This window comes from Saccopteryx leptura, chromosome 8 (assembly GCF_036850995.1).
Source record: "Saccopteryx leptura isolate mSacLep1 chromosome 8, mSacLep1_pri_phased_curated, whole genome shotgun sequence".
Taxonomy (NCBI): domain Eukaryota; kingdom Metazoa; phylum Chordata; class Mammalia; order Chiroptera; family Emballonuridae; genus Saccopteryx; species Saccopteryx leptura.
Genome location: NC_089510.1, coordinates 37,346,239 through 37,361,859, shown reverse-complemented (window position 1 = coordinate 37,361,859; position 15,621 = coordinate 37,346,239). Strand labels below are relative to the sequence as shown.

Below are 15,621 nucleotides of genomic sequence, written 5' to 3'. Positions count from 1 at the left end.
TATTTAGATAAGTGGGTGATGATTGGTGCTTCAGTGACAAATGGTCTGCCAAGGTATTTATACTCTTAGCCAACTACAGACAGTGGTGGAAAACAGCAGTGGTTAAAAGGTAAATGGTAACATTCTACAGATATATAAATTCAGGGAAAATTACTTTTTAAGCTTAAATTTCTTTATGAGGATAATTAAAACAATTTGCTAATTTGTTAAATGTTTGCCGTGAATGCGGCATGGTGCTAAAACCCTGTTTTTCACTTGCTTATCCTCCTGACAACCTTTGAGCTAATGTTATTAAATGCAACAGCACACGTAAGTGGTAGCCCCGTGCCTCACCCATGGCAAGCATTCAGTGACAGCAATTTAATTTTTTAATGATGATTAGTCTTTGTAATTAGAAGGCAGTTATGCTGAAAATTTATTTTGTAGCTACATGTAACCTCAAAACATCTGACATGGACAGCTATTTATAGGTTTTAGACCATGTGATTATTTTATATCATACAATCATATTTACATACATTACTTATAAATCCCCACTTTTGCATACAGATAGATGTTTTCCCTTTGGAGCTAAATATTTATCTCAATAATTAACTATTACTCAAAATAATTTTAGAACTTTTTTCTGAGACATTTTGAGCCAAATTTAGAACACCAGTCTCACTGCTACATAGACTTGCTTTCAGACACAATATTAATCTCCAAGGAATTACATATCATATTCGCCAGGCTTTTCTTCAAATGACACTTGACTTTATCCAGAATAAAAAGAAACACCATCAAAATTTAAATTTACTCAAAAGATAGATTTTCTTATCTCAATGATAAAAATAAGTGCTCTAAAGTTTATTTCTGAAGAAATGTTTTAGAAATGTTTGGTCCAGTGATAGCATTGTTTGGGATAAATGTGCTAGATCCCAAGATAACTAGTTGGAAGATGATCACATTTACTTGGATGTGAAACCATAACGTTTTTTATCACCTACTTTGTCATGACTCATCCACAGATCTGATAGCTTATGTCTTTGGTATGATCTAGAAATATGCTACCTTTAAGCCATGATACTCTTGTTTACTGAAAAAGAAAACCTATTCCAAAATAGGTTCTATTTTTCTCCCTACCCTCACCTATGCCTAATTATTTAAGGTGATGTTATTGAACATCAATGGCTTCAATGCAATGATGCTATCAAGATTTGTAGAGCTATTTGTAGAGCTACTAAAAAAAAAAAACTGGGGCTCTTAGAGTTCTTATCACTGCTTTCCTTTATCTAATAACTCTGCCTCGAATGGTATCAGATTACTACACTCTTTAGTAGTCCCATTCCTCCACCAATTCTAATTTGTTACTTCAAATCCCCTGCTACTTGAAATTGCCAGCAGATTAAGAAACCAAATAACCAAGTTTTCCAAAATTGTGTATAAAATTAAATTGATACTGTTTCTTATGTGTTCTTATGAACTCAGAGAGATTCATTCCAATGATTAGATTTTTGCCCAAGTTTCTAATATTTGAGATTGTCAGGTAAACAAATTCCAGACGAGTGAGGTGTTATATATAGAGCTCATCATGTTATTTTTTATAAGCTATCTTTAATTCTTTTTTCTTGTTATGTGGAAGGTGTTCTCTATTCCCTTGGAAAGCGCTCTTTACTAAGATTTTTCTTTCATGTATATAACCTAATGGAGTTGCTCATCATCAAGAGCTAGGAGACAGAGGAACTGCAAATTTTAATTCTGGTCTTGCTACTGACTTGGAGCAAATTAGTTCATTTTGGGGTATCCTATCTTCTTTAACTATTTAATGGGAAGCAAAAAGGTTATGTTACTTTTCTTAGCTGTGAGAAATTAAAATATATAGAGAGAGTAAAGCTCGTAAATATAAAATATGCCACAAGGTCTTAGTAAAGGTAAAAATTATTTATTGCTACAGACTCAAAATCAGTGTTTGAAAGAGGAACTGGAGGTTGAAAAGACCACTCGAGCTAAGGTGGAGAGGGAGAGAGCTGACCTTGCCCAAGAACTGGAAGACTTGAACGAGAGGCTGGGGGAGGCAGGAGGAGCCAGTTTGGCTCAGCTGGAGAAAACTAGGAAACAGGAAGCAAAAGTACAGAAGCTTCGCCAAGATATGGAAGTGGCCACACTGTATTTTGAGGCCACTTCTGCCTCTTTGAAGAAGAGACATGCGCACAGCCTGACTGAACTCGAGGCCCAGGTAGAAAATCTACAACAGATCAAGCAGAAATTAGAAAAAGACAAGAGTGACTTGCAGCTAGAGGTGGACGACCATCGGACCCATCTTGAGCAGATGACCCGAGCTAAGGTAATAAACATTCTCAAGCCCTTCTTGTGGACTTAGATTATGGAATTCGGTAAAAAAGAAAAAATTAACCAGGTTGGTGACTCAAGGTATTTGCTAATGGAGGCTTTAGTTTTCCAGATTGACGAGATCAGGTCTCACCTCAGGGGTCATTGTTAATCACCTCAGGGGTCATTGTTAAGGTCGCGTGGCCATCACCTGAGTGTAGTCTTACAATGGCTTCTAGCTTTATTGGAATTCCATGTGAACAGTGTGTCTCTCTTGAAGAATGGCTTTATGTTGGGTGGCCTTCATACTTCTAAATTCTGTCTGAATCGGTGGAGACACAAACAGTTCTGCTGAAAGGAGAAAACTGTCCCCCCTCTTGTCTTCTGGTATCTCTTTAAACAGTAAGCTCTAAAAGAAAGTTTTAGGACATCTTCTTTCTTCACTGAGTCTGTTTACTCTATACATTGCAAGCTCTCATCTCAGGTGACTAGCATCAGATGAGAGGTAGCAACCATTCTACCTTCTGGCAGTTGAGAAGAGGCTTGCTTTAGGTCAAGCAAAGCAAAATTTCCTTAGGCTCAAAATTTGTAGTCATCTGAAAAAGAGACAACTGATAGTAAAGCTTGATCTTCATGAACTATGGCCAGAAAAATGTAACATTTATTTAGAGATATTGAATGGTTTCTAAAACATTTAAATGTTTAGCATCAATTCCCTTTAAAGACCACATTGAGTAGAAAGAAACATGATGGTCCTGCTTCCCCTCCCCCACCCTGTTTGCTCTCTTTACTATTCCTGCCACCCTACCCCCAATTACATAGACTATAAACCTAGTGAGGATTTGGGTCCTCTCTCTTGTGTATTCTGTATTTTCTCTCACTCAGCAATGAAAACATATCTCCATGCTCTGCAGGCTTTGATTGCCTTCCTCAGATCAAGTGAGAGCCTAGAAGACCTCACTCTCTCTGTGCTCCCCTGTGCCTCTTGTTTATCCCCAGGAATGCTTCTATTTCTTCACGTTTCTGGAGGAAGTCATGCAGTCATGTAACTGTTAATAGGTTTGCCATAAATCCATAGTAATTAGGCATGAATTTTATACTTTCCAACTTTCTCTAGAATTTCATTGCTTCTCAGTCCTTTATTCTTAAAAAAATTTTTTTAAAAACAGAAAGAAAATCCTTCCTCAAGTTCTAATTCTGCCTTTTTGAACTCTTCTTTTCAATAAATAAGACCTAACTGATAAGGTCAAAACCATTTAGTAAAACTTCTCTCTTCACCTTATGTTGTACTTTTTTTTTCACTCACCCATTTCCTTTTTGTCCCAAAGAATAAAATATTCTTCCCCATAAATATTACACTGGGGATCAAAATTTTTGTTGCATCCACAAAAACATTTGTTCTTACCTAATTCAAGTGTGCTGATCCCAAATCTGACATTAGTTTGTAAGCCACAGTTTTTTTGCAATTCAAGATTTTAGGTTTTCATCTTATTGTAAAATTTTCAACATTTGGTTTAACATAATGAAGGAGAATGTCTTCTTGGGCATCATCTTTGTGAAAATATAATAATTTATATAATGCAGTAAATACACTAATATACTAAAAGATATGATTGCATCAGAATTTGTCTACAATTTTGAAATAGAACATATTAAAACACTTATTTTAATTATAAAATTTGCGCAAAACTTATTTAAATTCTATTCAGGCAAAAATTTGCGTTTGTAGCTCTTGCATTTGTGTACTTGTTGAGGACAATCTCGTTTAATGCTCCAGCAGTAGTCTGCTCATCACTAACAGCTCCAAGATTTTCAGGAAACTTATCAAGGTGACTGTTCAGGAAGTGAATCTTAACGCTCATGTTACATCCAATGTCACGGAAAGCCAACAGCATCCTTTGAACCAGAAGTTTATAGTTTTCTGCTTTTTTGTTGCCAAGGAAGTTCTTTGTAACTGCCACAAAAGACTGCCATGCTGCTTTCTCCTCCTTATTCATCTTCCTGGCAAATTCTTTGTCACGTATGAGGGTTCAAATTTGAGGTCCATCGAATACAACTGCTTTTCTCGAAAGACAAGGCAGGAAAAGCAGAAATAATATGTTGAAAGCATTCACTTTCTCTATTCAAAGCCTGAACAAACTGCTTCATTAAGCCAAATTTGATGTGAAGTGGGGGGAAAATGGTCCTGTCTCGATTAACTACAGGTTCATTCACAATATTTTGCATCCCTACTTCCGAGCTTCAAGTTTCGGCCACTCTTTCTGTGTCCATTGTTTCTCTCAAGCTCGGCTGTCCCACAAACACAGAAAGCAAGGATACTTTGTGAAACCTCTCTGTTGTCCTAGCAGAAAATTTACCATTTTAAGATCCACACAAATGATCCAGTTATGCTCCTCTTACTTCAGAAAATTGAGGACAATTTTTATGTCATTCTTACTAAGTCATTCAGTTCGGCTGGCTAAACTGCTGAGGGGTTAATGACTGCTTGGCATCAAAAGAAGACCCTTCAGATTCTACAACCATTTCCTCATGCATCTTATCAAAATACACTTGAACACCATGTTCACTTTCTTTGTCCTTAGAAGAAATAAAACTATTGAAAACTGGATCCAGGAGTGTCTCAGAGTGTGGGATAGCTCTTATTGCTGAAGGAATATTAGAATATGCGACCATATGCCATTTTTTTCTTGCCGATGCCCTTTGTATGGATCAGACAGAAATAACAGACACTGCTGTGGTCCTTAGGTTCACGCCAAACCATGGGAATACTAAAAGGCATTCCTTTGCATTTTCCTTTTGTCCACTCACGAAGCATTTCCTCATAATTATGACACACAATATGAGGAGCCCAATTCTTGTCTTGATCACCAAGGGGAACTTGAAAATAGGCAATATATGCACATGTCACAAATGATGAAATATTGCGCCTTTGACGTTGAAGTGTGTAACAGCCACATGTATAACAAAAGGTGTCAGGACTATTCTTACATTTACGCCTACTGAAGAAGCCATGATTCAATCTTAAAACAAAATAAGATAATAATTTTTTACATTTAAAAAAGCTACAATTATGTAAAAGTGATGTTTGTAAACATTAATTGCCTTGTGGTTATGTTCAATCCAAGAGTCATTGCCCTTTAACTCCAATTTAAAAACCAATGCATGCCATTAACTGTAACAAAAATAAATTAAAATTGCATAAAAACTGGAGCATGCAGCAAAAAACAGATTTCAGATTTGGAATCAGAGATTTAGAAATATATAGAAACAGTTCTAAAACCTCATGCAACAGAAAATAAAAATATATTGTTCCCCAGTGTTATTAACCCATTAAAAATGTAAAATACAAGAAGACTTTTCTTTAGGTATGAGTTATTGGATTTTGAAAAGAATTTTGAGACTTTTCTGTCTATATCTGCTTTAATCTGTCTCCTTACCAAAGAGTAGTGTTCTGTTTACCTGTTGCTGTATAACAAATAACCCTCAAACCTTGGAGCTGAACACAACAATTTAGTATTACCTCTCCCAGTTCTGGGGCTTGACAGGCTTAGCTTAAGTGGTGGTTGAGATTAGAATCATCTGATTTTTATTCACTCAGATGTCTGGCTCCTGAGCTGGGATAGCTAGAACAGCTGGGTGCTGGTTGGACATCTCTCTTTCTGTGTGACCTCTTCCACATGGCTAGCTTGGGCTTCCTCATAGCATAGCAGTCACAGGAGACATGGACTTCTTATATGGCAATTCAAGGCACTAAGACCAAGTACATATTCCAAGAGACCAACCAAGGCAGGAGCTGCAAAGATTATTCTGAGGTAGATTTCCAATGCAGTAAGTGACTCTGTGACTCCTATTAGTTACCAGTCACAGGACCAGGAGTCTACACAAGGTTATGAATACCAGAGGGGTGGCTCATTAGAGGGCCATTTTTGGAGATTAGCTTCCAAAGGAAGATATATACCTCATGACTACCTTACTCCTTTAATTCCTTCAATGTCTTTTATTTCCCCCACTTTTCTTAGAAGCATTTCCTTAAAATGTTCTTTCAAAGATGAGTAGTGATTTCTTTTTCTCAAATCAGCATCTCTAAAACCAAAGTTATTGTAAGGGATTTTTCCCCACTGAGGAAGAAGGAAGGGCGTAGCCACGAAGTGTGGAATAGCAAAAACTTTATTTATTTAGTAGAGTGCTTGCTGGACGATGTTCTCAGGTCCGTGAGATGGGGGCCAGAGAAGTCGCGTGGGGGGGATCCGCGTGGGGGTAATTTATAGCGTCTGTAGGGTGGTCGGGTTAATATGACATGGCAAAATGTCATTGGCTGACAGACGGTCACTCTTTTCCAAAGGATTCCTGGGAAGTTTCTTTTGGCGCACATGGGTGTGGGCGGTTCCAGCCAAAGTTCCTGGGTCTGGTTCCTCACATGATCTTCCCCCATTGCCAACAAACCTCACAGTTATCATCTCTGGAAGCTGGCATTTCCTCTGGACATTCCTGCCACTAGCACCCTGGCTCCTCCCATCACTCAGCCTCTAAGCCTGAACTTGGTCACATTTCTCCTCTTGTTCTTTGCTTTCCAGTCAATTATTGCATCAGATCAATTCTGCAACTAGTTTATATTTCCAGTCCATGCCCATGAACATGCAGCACTTTTATTACCTTTTAAGGGACTATTGCAGTGGTTTCCTAAATTATCATTTTTTTGCTTCTGGTCTTCTCTTTTCCAATCCATCCTATACAGTAGCCATTAGCTATATTAATACATCTAGACATAGCTTTACTGAATCATCTCCCTGCTTACAAGTGATCTGAGAACTTCTGCCTTCCCCAGACTCAACCTTTTCCGTGGAATGCTCAATTTCAACTTTCCATACTCACATGTATCTGTTTGTGAATTCCTGTAGCACTTTTGGGGTCCCATACAGCTGTGTTGTAGTCGCTTTACTTTGCATAAATAGAAAGCATCTCCAAGACAGAAACTAGGTCTTATTTTACTCACATTTACTACCTGCTTTGCATAGCCTATGCTGTCAATCACTATCATTAACTTTTACACATGTGAAAATTACACAGAATTTTGGGAATTCTTTGGCTCAAAAATGCAGTGATTTGTCCACAGTTACACAGTCATATGTCATACATGGGCCCCAACTCTAAATCCTATGTGTATCTGTGGGTGACCACATTTCTGCTGCTGCCTTAAACATTTTATGGTGGGATAAATTGATTCTGTTCACTCTCATAGGCATATATTCATTATGCTGAACTTTTTCTTGTGTTGTTTACTTTCTTTTTCCTGAATTATAATTCCAGAAAAATGCCAATACTCAAAGGTACATTGGAAATGGAAGCATTTTCAAAAACATATTATGCTGACAGAGAGGCCCAAGGAAATTTAGAAGTTATAAGCAATCTCACAATTATTTTGATTATTTTGAATTCTCATTGGTTTCTGCATTTCTGGGAGGCAGCATTTTTATGCATCATTTTAAGAACCAGCTTTAGGATGGATGTGCATTTTTCTATTAACCTCTTCTTTCTTGGTGTCAAAATTAAGTGCCTATCCTTATTCTTAAATGTGAAGTTCTTTTAAAGGTACAACCCCTTTGATGGCTCTATTCCTGCACAGGCCACCTTTAGATAAACAATCTCATTATCTTTGAAGATCCTATCTATTAAAGTATTTTTTTTTCTTTTTTGAAGCTGGAAATGGGGAGAGACAGTCAGACAGACTCCCGCATGCGCCCGACCGAGATCCACCCGGCCACCAGGGGCGACGCTCTGCCCCTCCGGGGCGTCGCTCTGCCGCGACCAGAGCCACTCTAGCGCCTGGGGCAGAGGCCAAGGAGCCATCCCCAGCGCCTGGGCCATCCTTGCTCCAATGGAGCCTTGGCTGCAGGAGGGGAAGAGAGAGACAGAGAGGAAGGAGGGGGGTGGGTGGAGAAGCAAATGGGCACTTCTCCTATGAGCCCTGGCCGGGAATCGAACCCGGGTCCCCTGCACGCCAGGCCGACGCTCTACCGCTGAGCCAACTGGCCAGGGCCTGTATTAAAGTATTTTGTAAATTGAAAGCACTATACCAATGGTTAGCAGTGTCCATAGATATTACCATTTGAAGCTATGCCTAAGGACCAGTGCCTTTTCTGTCTGCCCAGGAGACTGCCTACTCTGCAGATATATGCACAGCCGAGCTGAGCTCTACCACACAGCGTCTCTTGAAAGCAGAGTTCTTTGGCTCTTCTATTTGCCATTTCCACACATCAGTGACTAAGCCATCTTATAGAGATCTGTGTTAATTCACCCTGAGCAAACAAGCGCCTCACATAGCATATTCAGGGCCATAAAGAGAAGTGCCATTTCTCACACCTGGATGTATTCCTCCAGGCCCAGTTAATGGGTCATTTATTATTGGAGACAACATAAAATAAAAATAATTAACACTCATCATATTCAGTTTCCTCTGGGGATCAGGATTCATGACAATTTGAACCATCTAAGACATCAATTCCTTTTATTATTACTAATGCATTTAACATATGCTTAGGAATGTAGTATTTGGCTTTTTTTTTTTTTTTTGCACCTACACATGCAGCATGCAGTTATCAATTTAAATCCTACTTCCAACACTTACTAGCTGTGTGAATTTGGACAAGGTGTTTTGCCTGTCTAACTCTTTTCTCATTTATAAAACAGAGTCAATCTAAACTCTTAAGAGATATTGTGTGAAAAACAACGAGTGAGCCAACTTTCAGAAATGAGAACAAACATAGTCAACATTCAAAATATAATTATGGAATTTCAGACCATCTAAATACTATTACATTTATCATAAGTATAGCTTTCTTCTGATATCATCAGAGAGTATGGATAATTGAATGTGCCTGGCATTTAACATCAACGCTCTAATCTTTGTGGTGCTGATGGCATTGTATGAGAAGATGTTGTGGAATAGCTGCCAGGTGTGGTTTCACAACCACCAACAATTCTGGGTGTACTGTGGAGCATCTGTGAGCTAGAACTACATGACCTTTCTCGTTAGCTTCCAAATGGGCATATATACCTACCTGACTTGGCTCTTCACTTGATTGCTAATTTGAGGATAATATCCTGACAAAGTTTAAAAAAAAATTGGGGAGTTTATAAGAAGATTTGACTACAACCTCTAAGTAAACTTTAGTGGGTATGATGGCTATACTCTCACTAAAGTCTGCAATAATTTGAATGTCAAACATTTAAGAGCTTTTTTGTGTGTCAGGCATTGTATTGGGCTTTGGAGATATAAGAGGATATAATCTAGTAGTCTTTCATGGGAAGTTTAGAATAGTCACTATGCACTTAAAGAGAACAGTGTAGATAGACTCCAGCTGGAGAGCTCAGGATATTTGCTAATTTAGAAGTTTCCCAGAAAACCAAACCTGGAATCACTTTTGAAATGTTCCTGGATCTTGGCCATTGCTACATCACAAAAATTAGGTTAACACTGAGACTATTAGGTTTACCATCAGAGTCACCATTTTCTCAAATGCCTATGGTGTGATCCCTTCTTTGTCTTATTCTGCCATTTCCATAGAACTCTTTCTTTATAGACAAAAGTCTCCTAGGGCAGTTGTATGGATTGATATTTAATTCATTTAAAGAGAAAAACACAAAAATGGTTATGTGATTTTACCAAATAATACAAAGATAATTAATTGTATTAATTAATTAATAATACAAAAATAATTAATTGACCAAATAATACAAAGAATACAAATGAAAGCTAAGTAAAGAGGATGACACCAGTTTATATTTGGCAGCTGTTGGTCCCATGAATATTGGGTTTCAAAGTCATTAGCGTCAGTTTCCAGAATATGGAAAGAACTCAGTGATTAGATTGGTTACCCAAACCAGGTGGAAGTGCAAAGGCCAAATGTCATATCCTTTTCAACAAGCATGAAAAACCAATTCTGAGAAGATGCAGATTGTGATTGAAGTATTAACCCAATAGAATTATCTTGAGCTGCAGCCTTCATGATCAGGAGGGTGCAGATGTTTTGACATTCAAATTTCTATTATTAAGAGACTTCTGCTTACATGTATCTACTTTCTCCCATCCTGCTTGCTTAACCCTTTGACTATCCTTCCTTCTTCTTTTACCTTTTTCGTCTCTTTCTTTTGCAAGTACCCCCTTGTTTTTTGAGCTCCTAGTATGTGTTTGGCGCTATTGTAGGCACAAGAGGTATATCTGTGATTAAATAGAATCTTGACTCTCATGGCATTTACATTTTAGTGGGAGAGAAAGATGGTTAAATATATAATTTCAGGAAGTGAATCTTTACTTCGTCAGTATTTGACATGTTCTCTTCCAGAAGACCAAAGAACTCTGGAGAGGGTCCAATACCTAGAGAACTGGATTTTTTTAATTGACACCTATATTCCAAAAAGTTTGGGCTCCTTAAGGTGCCAAACCTTGAGTTTATTGTGCTTGCTTAAATTCAGTGTGGTTTCTCCATGCTGGCTGTGGTCTTCAGGGAAGAAGAGAGCACAAGGGTCTCAGGAACCACCCCTCCATCCTTACCCTTCTCTCCCCCTTCCACTCTCTTCTCTCCCCTTCTCTCCCCTGGCCTCCCCTCCCTCCTCATGCAGCTAATTCAGCATCAGTTCTCTGAGTCATGTCCAACCCTTCTTTCTCAACTTGTAGGCTAATGCTGAGAAGCTCTGTACTCTGTATAAGGAGCGCTTAAATGAAGCAAATGTAAAACTAGGTGAAGCGACTCAGTTGGCAAATGACCTGACAGCACAGAAGACAAAGCTACAGAATGAGAACAGTAAGTAAACATACTGCTTCATTCATGACTGAGCCTCACTCCCAGCAGACTGGTTAGGGGACAGCTGAAATGATGAGCCGACTACTGAGCCTCAGAGGGCATTTGAGATTCCAGGGGATGGATGAGGCCTCTGATACACTCCTGTGTACAGACATGCTCTTGTCTGAGAAGGGATTCCTCTGTGCCCCTTTGGGAGGCCATGCCTAGCTCTCCTCCATGAAAGGGAAAAGCAATATGCAATTGGCTGAAACACTCAAGATCAAAAGATGGTAGGAGCTGTCCAACTACAAGACATGATGTTTTATAAAGTGTACCCATTGAAAGAGGCATTTCCCCCCTCATTTTCAATAATAAACCCGTACTTTTCTTTTTACACTCATTAAAAGCCATAGTCGGTACCAGAGCCTACAAGAACCACATGATCGGGCCCCCGTTATCTCTCACACCTCTTCTACTACTTCTCTTTCTCTCATTCTATCTTGGCCACACTGACCTCCTTGCTGTTGCTTTGAACACACCAGACACATTCCCACCCTAAAGTATTGCTTTAGCTCTTTCTTCTATCTGGAGTCTCCTATTCATTCTGCAAGACTTGAAGATGAGTGTTAATCAGATACCTGGGGGAAGTTAGGATATGACTTATTGGGAAGGTGATATTTGAGCACACTTTCTCTGTGTGTGTGTGGGTGGGTTTTCATAGTATTTAATACCTTAAAGCAAACTACATACAAGACATAATAAATATGATTATTTTGATTATTTGTCTGTCTCTGCCAGAACATAAGCTTCATGAGTGTGGGGGTCTTTGTTTTGTTCACTGAATATGTCAATCATCAAGGACAATGCCTGCTCCTTGTTGGCACTCCACAAACGTTTGATAAATTATGAGTAGAAAAATGTCCCCTGGGTTACTCTCTACTATTATCCACTACTGATAGGTGTGTGTGTGTGTGTGTGTGTGTGTGTGTGTGTTGTATTTTTTTCAATCTTTTACATTGTGGCAATTGTCAACATAAGAAATGTCCAAACCTGTAGAGAATTTTATGAATATATTTGAGCCAAACTGATGACAACTGCTGGGGGAAGCAAAATCTCAATGTATTGGGAAAATGCTCCAGAGAATAGCAGTTTTGCAGCTTATTTTATACATTAGAATAAAGGAGGAGATGTAAGAAAGGTTACATGAAACCCATAGGTGATAGATAGAGAGGTTGGGAGAAACAAAGTAAAGATTGGATAAAAGGAAAAATAGAGACTTCTTTAACATTGAGGGGTACGGGATAATTAACATTTACAGCATGTAGAGTCCAAGATGTGACTACCCACCTTGATCCGCTTTTCGCTAAGAATTTTTATGTTTAGACTAGTCTGTGTATTTATTATACTTTAGATCTCTGAATTTGTTAGGCCTGCCATGCAGACTCCCCCTGAATTTGGCAGGTTTAGTATATTTTTCATTCACACAATCTATTTTGGGTTTTCCTTTTTCAATTTGTCATAAGCTTTTTTTGTATCTTAGTCACTTATAATGGCTTATTTTAATCCATGAAGCAGAGGAACTGTGGTTTACTTAACCTTGCCCTGTACCTTGACTTGTTTCTCTGTTATGAACAGCATGTGGCTGGATGTTTGTCTGTAATTAGAGTTGTTTTTAGTAATACATTCCCAGAGAGAAATTTCTAGGTCAATGAAAATAAACAATATGTTCTTGATGTCCAGAGGCACTTACTTTAGAAAGAGAATGAAGACTATTTAGATTGTATAAATCCTCTGCCAGTGGATAACTCTGATTCTAGATGCTAAATCTAGAGGCAAAGTTAAATTAAAATGAACTGGCAAAACTACAAACCTGGAAATCTGAGGGAAAAGTGTTTCTGGTTCTAGTAGGGACACCGGAAAGGACTTGTCTTATGCTGGCGACAGGCTGTATGACACTTTGGTCTCCTGTGCCAGTTAGGATATAATCTGTGTGTGGACTCCACAGTCCCCAGACAAGGTTGGGGACTCCCTGTATAGCTGGCTCTCAGGGAAGTGTTGTATAAAATTTTCGATAAGCATTGCCTACTTCCCGCTAATTATTGCCATTAATTTTCTACTTACTTTTCTGATAAGAAAATTGATGGGTAAGTACAATGAAAGTGGGTCTGAGACGATAATTCTGCTTAGGATGCAGGACCTTTGTCTTCCTGTAATTCTAACCTTTACCTTTGGCGTTTGTGTGAATTAAACGGTCCTCTCTCCTTACTGGGTCTATGTTCCAGATTTGTTTGCTGCTATTTTGCTATTATCATCAAAGTATTGTTTTCCTGCCCTGCCGGCTTGTCATACTCTGCTTTTAAAGAACACCAAGAGTAAATGTGATCAGTTAAGCCACATTAAGTGAGTTCTGGGCCTGTAATATACCGTACATGATATATTAGTCTCAACCCCCTAATGGAGTGGCCTTTCTTCCGAATCCTTTTAAATATGATGTTTCCACCCAGAGACTCTCAAAGTTTGGTCCACAGACCCCTTTGAGGGGGCTTTGAGATTAATGATTTTATTACATTTTGGCCCTGAATATATATATATATCTCTTCAGCATTCTGTGTGATACAACCAGAAGTATGTATAAACACTTCTATTCCAAACTGAAGTGTGACACGTGATCAAGTTCTGAGCTAAGCTAGCAGTTTTTTAGAAAGTATCACATTTACTTGAAGGAATGATTGACAAACGATGCTAATTCAGACTTAGATATTTGGCCGATATTTCTCAAAAATAAAGTGAAACTGTCACTTCAAGGACATAACTAAGAATATTTTTTGCAATAAAATTGGAGCTTTCAGGCAAAAATTAGATTTTGGGAAATGTATATGACACCATGAACTTCTTGGCTTTCACGTCTTAAAGACTTTTCTGATGAGACCAGTGGTGATATTAAAAACATGATTTTTTTTATATTATGAAATGAAACGTGTCAACATTTGGAAGATCTGCATAATTCAATGAACACATATTTTTTAAATCACCACTGCATGATGTTACAGAATCACATATAGGCAAAAAGATCCACTGACAATTTAACATAGACCAATGAATTTAATGTAACAATAAAAAAATTCATTGATATGGTTTATTCCATATTGCAACTAACCCTTAAGAAATTTCTATTTGTTGGGTTTTGATGTAGTAGCAAATGATGATCACAACTATCTGAAAAGATTATGGAAATATATCTCCCTTTTCCAACTTCGTATCTGTAACAGGCTGGGTTTTCTTCATCTACTACAACTACAACAAAAACAGTATATTGCAATAGATTGCATTCAGAAGCAGATACGAGATTCTAGCTGTCTTCTATTAAGCGAGAGGTTTTTTTAAAATGTAAAATAATGTCATTTTTTTCCTATTGTTTTTGTTTTGTTTGGAAAATGGAGTTATTCCCTTAAAAAATGCTGTTTGTGTTAACATGTTAACATAGCATTCAGATTTTGATTATTTAAAAATCAAGTAATACATATTTTAAACTCTGACATACTATTCGTTAATATAAAATACACACAAATAAAATCTCTTTGGGGTCCTCAATAATTTCTAAGCATATAAAGTGTTCCTGAGACAGAAAGGTTTGGAAGTTGCTACTTTCACCTACACAAGTGCTTCCTTATCATGTTGAGAGTTTTAGAATTTGTTTGTAATAAGAGGGGTAGGGATTGTAAATATTGGGAGCTTTATTGTTGCACTAATTATACAACAGAAACAACTGCCTTTGCTTAGGACATGCTAGGTTTTAGTGCCATTTATAATAACCAAGGCACTTCTGTCCTAGCATTAATGAAATATGCTAATCAGGGAGTGTAGACTAGAGTGTAAAAGACTTGCTCCTTCTCGTGGTCATGTTCTCTCCTATTTAGCAACTACTTCTAATATTTATTTAGCAACTAGTCTACAGAATACATTCACACTCTTTTAATTTTCATTAATAATCTTTTATTGTTATCCTTATTTTATAAATGAGACAAAGAGGTATAATTAACCAAAAACTTATATAGTCAGAAATTGGTGGAGTCACACATAATAAACAAGAGGACACAGCATAGAAAAAAGAGTGTGTTCTACAGGGTTAAAAACTGAGTTTGAATCTATCTCCACCAATTACTGGCTCTGCATGTGCCTCAATCACATTGAAGTAAGCTTCCCTTTTTCTCCCTTTGCAAAAATGGGTAATATAATACCTACATTATCAAGGCATTATTCGAATTAATCTAGATACTATGCATAAAGTGCCTACTGCTGAAGGTTCTCAATAAGTGACAGCCTATATTATCTGTTAATGATTCATATTTACTACTAAAAGTCAGTTCTTTATTAGGACTCTCTTGTGAGACCTGGAAAATATCATTGCCATGGTTTTGCTAATAACTGGACTCTCAATCCCTTTCTAAAGATCAGATATATGTGGATAAGATTCATTCTGGTTGCCCTTAAAGTCAACAAGTTAAGTGGGAGAGGCAGTAGAGGAGGAAGACCA

At 37.8% G+C, this 15,621-nt stretch overlaps 1 protein-coding gene across 1 annotated transcript in view; it reads left to right on the top strand.

Moving 5' to 3' along the window:
• MYH15 (myosin heavy chain 15) overlaps positions 1–15,621 on the top strand; it is a 171,190-nt gene that overhangs the window by 104,827 nt on the left and 50,742 nt on the right. Inside the window, exons 27-28 of the mRNA XM_066346779.1 lie at positions 1,934–2,323; positions 10,982–11,108. Coding sequence (XP_066202876.1) covers positions 1,934–2,323; positions 10,982–11,108 — 517 coding nt within the window. The remainder of the gene's footprint in view (positions 1–1,933; positions 2,324–10,981; positions 11,109–15,621) is intronic.